Consider the following 10,206-nt stretch of genomic DNA (forward strand, 5'->3'; position numbering starts at 1 on the left):
CCTGAATAGGAAATGACCATCTTCCCAGTCGTCTGTGAGGTTTGAAATGCAGGTGCTGCCCGCACAGGTTTCCCATCATCTGAGCCCACGGACGGCCGGTGGCAGCCGGGCTGGTCTGGCCTAACGGGGTTGGTTAGCGCTACGCTCAGAAGGAGACGGATCTTTATACCTGAATCATCCTGTTCAGACGCCTTCTGCCATCAGCCGCCTGGCTGCCAGGGGCCCGTTGGCATCCACTAACTCACAGATGTGGGGTTTCTGAATCTCAGTTACCAAAAATCGTGGGTGTGTCCACTCCTGAGTGATGAGCTGCTCCCTCCCGGGTGCATTCAGTGCACAGAGCCCTCCGGGGGCCTCGCAGGGCAACCTGGCTCCCGCCGGCACCGCGATGAGCCGGCAGGCTGGGTCCCACGGGCCCCCGTCCGGCTGGCCCTGGAACCACCTGGGCAGCGGCGGGCTGGGACGGATCCTGGACTCCGCCTCGGGGGTTTGCCTGTGCGTGAGACTTAGAGACTGTTCCCAGGGATTTTGTAAGCTCGGTGCCTCTGGGGCCAAAAAGCCAGGAAGCTCTGGGAGGGCCTCCGATATACGGCTCCAGGCCCAGAGCCAGGCAAGCTGGGCTGCAGAGTGAGATGCGTCCTGTCAGATGCCTTGTGGCCATCGGAGTGCGTTGCAGGTCCCATTTGTGTCCGGGGTTTGTGGCCAATTCCCAGGCTGGCCGTGGCCTCATTAGCACAGCAAGCACTGTCCACACGGAGCGGGGAGGTTGGGCTCCTGTCAGGCCGAATCAGGGCCCCCAGGAGAGCAAGCTGACGGTGGCCTCATCACTTCAGACTAAACAGGCTTGGAGGCGAAACCAGGCCGGTTGGGAAGGCTCTCCCTGTCTAGCATGCAGGCGAGCCTCTCCTAAGAAACCCTCGAGCTAGGATCCTGTCCCAGGTGGCCCCTCGGACCCCCGTCAGGTGGGCACCCCCACGGGGCCTGAGCATCACGGGGGATAGACGCCACCGGCCAGGCCCGTGTACGGCTCTGCTCTGTGTTCTGACGGCCATGTCTTCTGGGAATGCAGACCGAAGCAGCGTGTCCCTCTGCATCCTGACCAGGCAACAGCCCAGAGACCCCACAGAGCCAGCCGCAGAAGGACAGAAACGGAGGTTTATCCAGAGACCCCCTTCCACACTGCATTTGACAAGCTCCCCCTCCAAACTCACTTTCAAAATGACCTGGCTGTCTTCCTACGCAGAGAGCCTCACTTAAAACAGCTTTTCTATATTTGTATCAATACATATGCCTCGGGCACTTCAGACTGGGAAAACCCTGCATAGCTCATTTTGTAACACAGGAAAAACACTGGCCTCGAAGGAGATTTTTACTACCTATTGGAGCCTTTTTGCATTTATGGTAACGTGGGTTTTGCTCCTTTGGAGTTAAATTTGCAAATGGGTATTAATTTTCTAATGTCATGGAACTGACTTTTGTTGGGGTATGGAACATAACATCCAGGGTTATGATCCAAAGAGGTAATTAATTGTTGGAGAAATGATTTAATACGTTGTAAATCCCTCTACCTCCATCCCTTAAAATGGGATGCCAAGAGCGATTAAAGACTCAGGACATATCACAGGCAAATTCACATGATAAAATTGTTGTAATCACTGTCTGTTGGATTAACCGGGCTCCGGGGCCTCGGCCTGGTTGTTCTAATCAGACGTCTCTCAGACGGCCGAGGGCGAGGAAGGCAGGCCGTGCTGCTAGGAATGACAGTTTGCACGTCTCACCCATCCTTTTAGGAAAACAATATTTGTCCTTTGTGAGGAGCTGCCTCTTCTTTTAATGTCCCAACCTGCAAGGGAAATAGACATGCGTAGTTGGCCAAGCACGTGTCTGCGCCGGGATGCTCGTTAGCTTACTTATAAGGTAAAACAAAGTTCCCCAGGGATTCAACTGACATCTGCACGAGTGAAGAGAAAAATCCCATGTTTGGGATGAAATTGACCAAATGAGACAGTCCGAAGCCGATGTGCCTGGTACATGAGGTTCTGTGAATGCACTCGTGTGGGCCGACGGCCCTGGCGTGTCCACACTCCGGGTCCCTGGGGGCAGAGCTAGGTTAGGATGGAGTTCTGCTCTCCGAGTGTGGATGCCCCTACCTATTACTGAAAACCAGGGATGCTGTTTTAGGTAAGCGAATTTCCTACCTGGAGGAAAACAAAGAGCAGAACAGAAAGTACTGGGGCCGTGGGGTCTCACAAAGTAGGTAAAAACGTTCCCATCAAAATACCCAAAGGAGAGGGAGAGCTATGTCTGCTGCTGGTCATTTTAAAGAAAGGAAGGAAGCAGAGGGGGTGTCTGTCGTGGAATCCTCAATCAGTAGCTTAACCATAGGGACCCCCCACTTTTGTTCCGCAACCTGTGTGCCTTCTATCTCCACTTGGCAAGCTGGGGGTGATCGCACCCGCACCGGCAACGGATGCGCCAGTCAGTGAATGTAGATGGGTACAGGACCTCAGGCCAGCAACCCGCCTCTCTTGACCCCAGCAAGGGACCCTTGGGGAGCCAGTGGGCTCAGGGAAGCCTGCCCCGAACCCCCACGAGCCGGGCTCCACGGGCTCATAACCTGAGTGTGAATGAGCCTCGGTCTGCGAGTGGCTCCAGCAGCGGCCAGCGTGGCAGAGACCCCCCAACGGTGTGGTTAACAGAGGACGAAGGCGGTGTTGGCTTCAGGACACCCCCTCGGCCGGGGTGTCACCGTGCGGCTGGCTCCCGGGCTTGGGTGCGGGTGGCCAGTGCGATTCTGGGTGGCAGCTGGAACTGGTCAATCTGTAGACGAAATGCCACCATTTCGTGGTAGAAAACAGACCACGGCGTTTCTTGCCCCCTGCCCCGGCCTCAGCTAGCCTTGGTGAACCAGGCTTGAAAGAGTAACAGGGACTGGGCATTTCCTATGTGTGTGGCTATAGGATTTATTCCTCGACTCAGCGGGCATTTCCGGCTTCTTATGAAGGTGAAGGAAATAAGACACCTGGCAAGCTCTGCCTCGAGCCGCAGGGTCCACTGTGGTGGCCACGAGCCATGTGTGGCCGCTGATACTCGAAGCGGGGCTGGTCTGAATGGAGAGGGCCTCTAAGTGCAAGACACACTGGGTTTTGAAGACTTAGTACAAAAAAAGGAATGTGAAATAGCCCCCTAATAATTAAAAAATGCTGATTACTGTGAAATGATATTCTTTTACCTGCATTGGGATAAATAAAAATCATTACAATTAATTTCATCTATTTACTCTTTTTACGTAGCCAGTAGAAAAGCTACCATTTCACGTGTGGCCCGGTCTCTTTGTGTGGCCAGCCGGGTTTAAAGGGACACTGCCTAGCACCACATCCAGATGTACGAGCAGGTGCATCTTCCCTTGCCCTAAGACGGTTCTAAAAACGAGCATCTGGGAAAAAGGCTGTTTCAAACGCCAGTTATTAGCAAAACTCTTTCCTATGTAAACCCCCCCCCCCCCCAGTGCTGGAGAAGTGTCAGCTCTGGGGGTTAGATGCAGGAGGAGTTCAGAGAGTCCATGCCCAGAGCCCCCATCGATGTTTCCCAAGAGTGGTGGGCTTGCTAATGAGGAGCCTGCTTCCCTGTATTTTGGGCACAGGGGCCATGGAGGATCAGATCTTTTGTGCTGGGAGTTCTTAGAATGAGGAGGCCAAATGACTTGTATTTGATAGAGCAGATTGCTACGTTAGCCTTGTTGAAAAGGCAGCCTAATTTCCATTAAGAAATGACTCCACTCCACCCCAGCGAGAGGCAGGCTGAAGTTTTGGAGAAGAGTAGATCATGTAGATACATGGCTGAGGAGCTAAAAAGAAAAACACAATTTAATTTTTTTGAAACCAAGTAATTGGAAGAATGTATGATTAGTTAAATGGTCCTTTTAAAAAGCATGTTGTTTTTCATCCAAGAAGGGACAGAGAGATTTTTTCCTTCACCTTTTTCTTAGTATTTCCTACATTTGCTGAGTGGTTGCTTACACATCGGCTGTCTGCACCTCAGAGATTTTCTAGACTCAGTGATTTAGAAGCATGTGGTCCAAGTTGACACAATTCTCTGAAAATTGAAACTGAGTTCAGTCACAAATGAACATATTTAATTTGATATTAAAATTTAATCATATTATTTAAAAAAAATAAGTTGAAACCATAACTTCATTCTCAATAGAAACGATGTAGTAGACGTGTCTGGTTTTAACCAGAATGAGCACCTCTGTTTCAGATTATGACCAGTAATTTATGAAGTTGATTCAGGATCACTTTGAAATGACCCTGGAAGCAAATGACTTTGGAGTTTGCAGCTGACCAGCTGACCTGCCTTCCGTTACCTAAAAGGGATTCGAAACACAGCTCCTAGCACTCAGCTTTCTGCATGTGCAAAACTGATAAAGTAGTATGTTAGGGAGAAAAAGACAGTGAAGAAATAAATATGGAAATTAGCAAAAACCAGTATTAAGCATATGTCTTTATGAATAAGACTTAATCACACACTTCATTTTGCAAATACAAAAGGGCCTTTTGAAATGTATTAATTAAAGTTAAATGCTTTAGACAGGCCGCTTTGTAGGGCGGAGGTCCTCTCCTCATTAGCATAGCGTTAACGACAGCCGAGGAAATTGGGTTAATAAAGCTGGATATTGCAGCAGAGCGGCTGGGGTGCAAATGGGCACGGACAGCCTGGTCCCCAGGGTGGCTGGCCGGCTGAGCAGAGCGTGTGGACCCCTATGGTGGCAGAATTCTGCGCCGTGCACCCACATCAAAGAGACAGACCCCAACACCAAGAGACAAACCCGTCACCTTTCCACAGGTCAGGAAGCAGCCCCTCCCACCAGCCTACTCACCCATGGCCCAGCCTCCTCCCCTGGAAACGGGTTGGGGGTTGGTGTGGAGGTCAGCTGGGCTAGACCGGCTCTTCCCTGAAAACCCAGGCCAAGCGGGGGCCCTACTCGGTACAATTGCCTGTAAGCAGAGGGTGCGCGGCGGGTCTCCATCCAACTCCATGCGGGCCACATCCTGGCAGGGACGTTCTGGCGTGAACGGTGGGGGCCGGGGGGTCCAGGGGCTGTATAGGGAACAAATTCCGAGGACCTGGGAGGCAGTGTTGGCTCCGCTCACCTCTAGAGGTTCGCGCCTCTGGGCAGGCAAGAAAATTAACATAACACACTCTGACTGGAGAGAGCAGAAAAGCTACTGCCCAGGGTCTTCCGGTTTCATGGGCAGTCCAGCTCCTTTGCAAAGGACAGTTGCAGGCTGTTTCGGGGCCCATCAGGCCGCTGGGCTGCAGGGGCGATGGTCGCCGAGCCTCAGAGACCGGAGGTAACGGGGCGCCGGCGCCATGCGATGTCAGGAACACACCCAGCAGGAGCGGGCCCTGCAGTTTGGCCCCGAGCTGCCAAGCCAAGCTAAGCGCTCTCCCTGCGCTCCAGGAGAACCCGGCTGGCGCCAAGCAGGACCACTCCCCCGGGGTCACGCACGTCCCGGCTCCGGCTGTAGTCCTGGTTTTCTTTTTCAGGGTGAGCGGCGGTGCCCGGACAAGCAGGGTTTGTCACCCGTCGGAAGGTTGCCCAGCGGGCGCGCTGCGGGCTCGGGGCGCAGATGCCGGCGGCCCCGCTCTGCGGCTCAATCCTGTGCCCAGACGTGCTCTGAGCTTCTCGCGGCCCTACGCGCGCGGTTGAGCGCGCACGGGCTGGAAGCGACGTCCGGCCGCCTTCTCCGGTGGGCGGGGTTCGGTCGGGGCAGGGTGACACGGTGGTGGGAGCAAGGTAAAATGCAGGACGCGTGCGGGAGGAGGGGCGGCCGGGGCCCTCATGGCTTCTCGTTACAGTGTTTGCAAAGCGCCGAGGGCGTCCCGGAGAAGGCGGTGCACTTGTCTGGGCAGGGCAGCGGGGCGCCCGCGGAGAAAGGGTATAGAGCGGCCTGGCCGAAGGGCGCCAGGGGCGCAGCGGTCACAGGCGCCGCCAGGCCCTGGCCCTGGTTGAGGTAAGCCACGAGGCGCCGCATCTCGTCCAGGGCCTGCGCCTGCATGAGGATGTAGTTCTTGGCGAGCAGCAGCGTGGCGATCTTGGAGAGCTTGCGCACCGACGGGCTGTGCGCGTAGGGGATGACGGCGCGCAGCCCGTCCAGCGCGTCGTTCAGGTCGTGCATCCGCCGCCGCTCGCGCGCGTTTATGCTCAGCCGCAGCGAGCGCTGCTCCCGGGGCCGCCGCCGCGCGTCCGCCGCGCCCCCGGGCCCCCGCCCCCGCCGCCGCCGCCGCCGCTCGAAGGCGTCGTCCTCGTCGCCGCTCTGCTCGCCGCTGCTCTCGGCCACGGCCGCGGCGTGGGGTGCGGGCGCCGCGGGGAGGTCGCCGCCCGGGCCCGGCGCGCCGTAGCCGCGGGCCGCCTCGGGCCCCCGCGCCGCCCCGTAGGCCAGGCCCGCCGTCGCCGCCGCGTAGCCGTGGCTCAGCGCCAGGTACGCGTCCCCCGACAGCGACTTGAGGTCGGCCATGGCCGCGCGGCCGCTCGCGCGTCGGTTCGGCTGTCGGTCGGTCCCCGCGCCTCCCCGCCTCCGCGCGCCGGGCCTCTCTGGCCGCCTCGGCCACGCCTGCGGGTCGCCTCCTCCTCCTCTTCTCCCGGTCCTCGTCCTTCTCGTCCCTTCTCTCCCTCCTCCTCTCCTCCCCCACCCCTCGCCGCCGCGTGCAGGGCTGGGCCCGGGGGCGGGCTCGAGCTCCCACTCGCTCTGCTCCAGTTTTAAGGTGCGGGGGCGCCCGCTGGGACTTCGCGGCCATCCAATCAGAAGGGACTTGGTGACCGCCTCTTCTCGGAGCCTGGCTCCACGGGCAGCCGGCGCAGACCGACGGCCGGCCGGGTCGGGGGACCGCTGGGATGGAGGGAGCTGGAGGTCTGGGTGGAGATGGGGTGGCTGCGGCTTTACGGGCTCCTCGGCCTCCCCGGCTGTCTCCTTCCGCCACCCGGGGTTGCCACCACAGAACGCTCGCGCCTCACGTGAGTCTTGTCTTGCGTTCCTCTGGCAGGAGCCGGCTCCCCCAGGCGCAGCGGTCCGAGCGGGGAGCGCGCAGCACAACCCGGGACACCGTGCCACGCGGGCCCGAGCAGGTGCGGAGGGCACGCCTGGGGCCCTCTGCCGGGGTCTGGGGCGTGCAGCCCCGGCTGGGTGCCCTCGCCGAGCCAAAGCACAGCTGTTCAACCGAGTCCGCCAACCGCTCACTCTGGCCGCCAGCCCTGGGGCGCCAGGCACGGAGGCACCATCAGGGACCTACCTCCCTGGCCCTCCAGTCCCGGCCACCTCCTTTCCCAGGGTACCTGCGTCTTGAAGTGGTTTCCACGCTCCCCCCAAGTCTTAGTGATTTAAGGCAGGGATTGGAGTTATAGGACAAAACTTGTTTAGGATAAACCTCTTGATTCAGTTTTCTGGAATTTCAAGTATAAGGGTTTCTCACGCTTGTCCAAGTGCAGAGAGGGAATCTTCTGGTTTTCTACTTGCCAGGGCGTGGCCTCCATGGTGGAGTTGGGGAGGATGGCCAGTGAGAGACTGGGGGTGGGGGGGCTGTAAGTCTGGCCTGTGTCTCCTGCCAGGGACATTGGGGTGGCATCCCCAGGTGGGCTTTCTGGGGTATTGCTGGAGCACCTGGGGGGGTGGCAGCTGGGATGCATGATGTGGGATTCTGCAGTTCTCCCATCAGCCTTCAATGGGGTGGGGGCTGTGTGGTCACTGGGCACAGCTTCCTCAGTGGGAGGAACTGGCCGCCAGGGAAAGTTCCCGCGGCTGAGGGGAGGGCCTGGGGACTAAGGCCAGGCCTGTCTGAAGGGTTGAGAGGGGTGGCGGAGCCCTGAGTTTCTAACACACGTTAAAGGACCCCAGGAACAGCTCAAACGGGAGGTGGTAAGGAGCTGAGGGCAGCATGGTTCCGTCCTCAAACCTGGGTGCGCTTGGAGAATGCACTGAGGGAATGGCTTAACGCCTGGACGCACCAGCAGTGCCCCGCAGCTGACTCTTCTCCTTGTTCTTGGACCGAAAACCACGAAAGCAGTGAGTGCACAGCAGCTTGCAGGCCTTCTCCCGGAGTTTCCAGAGGTGCTGCTGGGGTGAAGGCCAGGACCCCAGACTTTCTCCCAGGTGGGGAGCTGCCCGGAGGCCCGGGAGCTGGAGAGGATGCTTGCTTGCCACCTCGGTCCAGAGACAAGGGTCACCCTGCCTCCAGCACGAGACCTTGGCAAAGTGGCTTAATGTCTCTGCTCTCCAGGTTCCTTCAAGGAGAGGAGAATGTCTTATTGAGTGCTTCAAGGAGAGGAGGTCCATGTTTTGTTGAGTGCTCAGGGAGGGTGGGTAGGTGCTGTGCGCTTTTGTGGAGGGAATAGCTAAGAGTCATTTGCTCCCTGTAAGGTTCTGGAAATCTGGCAATGACTAGGATCCTGGCTCTCAGGGGCTTCTATGCTGTGTGCTGGTGTTTGAGGACACAAACAGAAGAAAGCAATCACGGAAAACTTCAGAGCCCCTTTGCTCTGGGCCTTGCAGAGAAATGAGTGGAGAGGAGCTGCGTGAAGGCTAACTGCCTGCCCATGCTGGAGCCTCGTGTTTGCCCTGGCTCTGCGTTCAGGAGGGCAGGTCTCACCCACCAGTGTGTCCTGACTCAGAACAAATGTGGGTGGCAAGGGTTGGCAAGGATGAGAAGGGTCTGGGCTGAGCCCAGGTGCAGGTGGGCGCTGGGGACAGCCTGTTGTGAACAGGAGGCCATGATGTGAAGAGTGAGTGGGTGTTAATTCGGCCAAGGGGCTGGGGTGGGGGCATGCAGCCGTCAGAAGGAGCACCTTGGAGGACAGCAGCAGGGGGCCAGTGTGGGGCCAGGGACTCCAGGGTCGGGGGACCAGCCACGCTGGGGAGTTTGGTCTTGGACAGAAGGACAGGAGCAGTTATTGAATGTGCTCAGGGAAGTGTTCTCAATAGACCACTGTGGTCAGGGGCCTTGGGGGCACTTCCTCCTGGGTGTCCCCCGAGGCCTGGCAGAGCGGTCAGGGGGTGAAAGGGGACATGGAGAGAAGTGGGCTAACTGCACAGGCACTCTGAGGCCAACAGGTGCGGTGCATTGGATGATGTCCTGCCTCTGGGACTCAGGTTTGGATGGAGGTGATGGGGTTGAGGGGGGCAGTATGCTATGGACATACTGAGTGTGGGAGCATTTGAATCACCCAGGGGGGTGTCAGCAGACTAGGTAGTAACTGAGAAAGGTGAGGATGAGATTGGCTTTCAAAGTGTGGCCTGGATAGATACATATGATGGAGTATTCCTCAGCCACAAAAAGAATGAAATCTTGCCATTTGCCATGACGCGGATGGAACCAGAGGGTATTAGGCTAAGCCGAGTAGTTCAGTGAGAGGAAGACAAATACCATGTGGTTTCACTCCTATGTGGAATTTAAGAAACAAGAAAAGGGAAAAGAGAGAGAGGCAAACAGATTCTTAGCTCCAGCGAGCACAGTGCTGGCCACCGGAGGGGAGGGGTCCGCAGGGTGGGGTGGGGGAAGCAGGTGATGGGGGTGAAGGCGTGCACCTGTGATGAGCACTGGGCGATTAAAATAAAAAAAAAAAAAATTAAAAGATTGACCCCTGAAGAAAGCGTCCCAGCCACGCTGCAGGTGGGCATCACCTGGGGAGATTAAGGTGTAGCCGGCCTTGGCCTGGGGCCGCGCGTGGTTGGGATGTCTAGACCTCAGGCCCAGGCCATTTTCTGAATGGCCAGGTAACTAAGCCCCTTCAGCAGCTCGGAGGAGGACTGGAGGCAGGGGTGGGCCTGCGGGTGGCGGGCAGGACCGTGACGCGGCCTTCACGAAGGCCCACGCAGCTGATGGTGCAAAGCCAGCTACAAATCCCCCGCAAAGCGCAGGGGGACGCACCGTTTTTGGTCAGGGGCCGCCACCTGCTGGCCGCCCAGGAGACTGCGCTCCACCCGCGGCCCCGGGGCTGCTCGGAGCTCCCGCGGCTGGAATCACGCTCTCTGGCCGCTGGGCTCCTGATCGGGGGGGGGGGCAGAGGCTGGTTCCTGCTGTCTGCATGAAGTGGAGAAACCTGTCGTGCTCCCCCTGGAATTCGCCATCCTGGGGTCCCATGCTCTCCCTGGTGTACTCAGCCTGATGAGCAGACGTGTCCCTTGGTCCCGCTTTCCCAGCGGCGGACCC

General features: G+C 57.9%; 1 protein-coding gene across 2 annotated transcripts; it reads right to left on the minus strand.

Moving 5' to 3' along the window:
• Window positions 1-1,185: 1,185 nt before the first annotated feature.
• Window positions 1,186-7,120, minus strand: BHLHE23 (basic helix-loop-helix family member e23). Of its 2 annotated transcripts, XR_013442121.1 has the most exons (2): window positions 4,880-6,642; window positions 1,186-1,843 (listed from the first exon to the last, which is right to left on the minus strand). XR_013442121.1 is itself a non-coding variant. In XM_036105404.2 (1 exon), exon 1 carries the CDS (start codon window positions 6,519-6,521, stop codon window positions 5,844-5,846), a length of 678 nt encoding a protein of 225 aa, XP_035961297.2. In that variant the 5' UTR covers window positions 6,522-7,120; the 3' UTR covers window positions 4,491-5,843. The 2 variants fall into 2 exon arrangements, 1 of the variants encoding a protein (XP_035961297.2); XM_036105404.2 differs by lacking the exon at window positions 1,186-1,843 and having other exon boundaries at window positions 4,491-7,120.
• Between the last annotated feature and the right edge of the window lie 3,086 nt (window positions 7,121-10,206).

The sequence above is a fragment of the Halichoerus grypus genome, chromosome 10 (genome assembly GCF_964656455.1).
Source record: "Halichoerus grypus chromosome 10, mHalGry1.hap1.1, whole genome shotgun sequence".
Lineage (NCBI taxonomy): Eukaryota > Metazoa > Chordata > Mammalia > Carnivora > Phocidae > Halichoerus > Halichoerus grypus.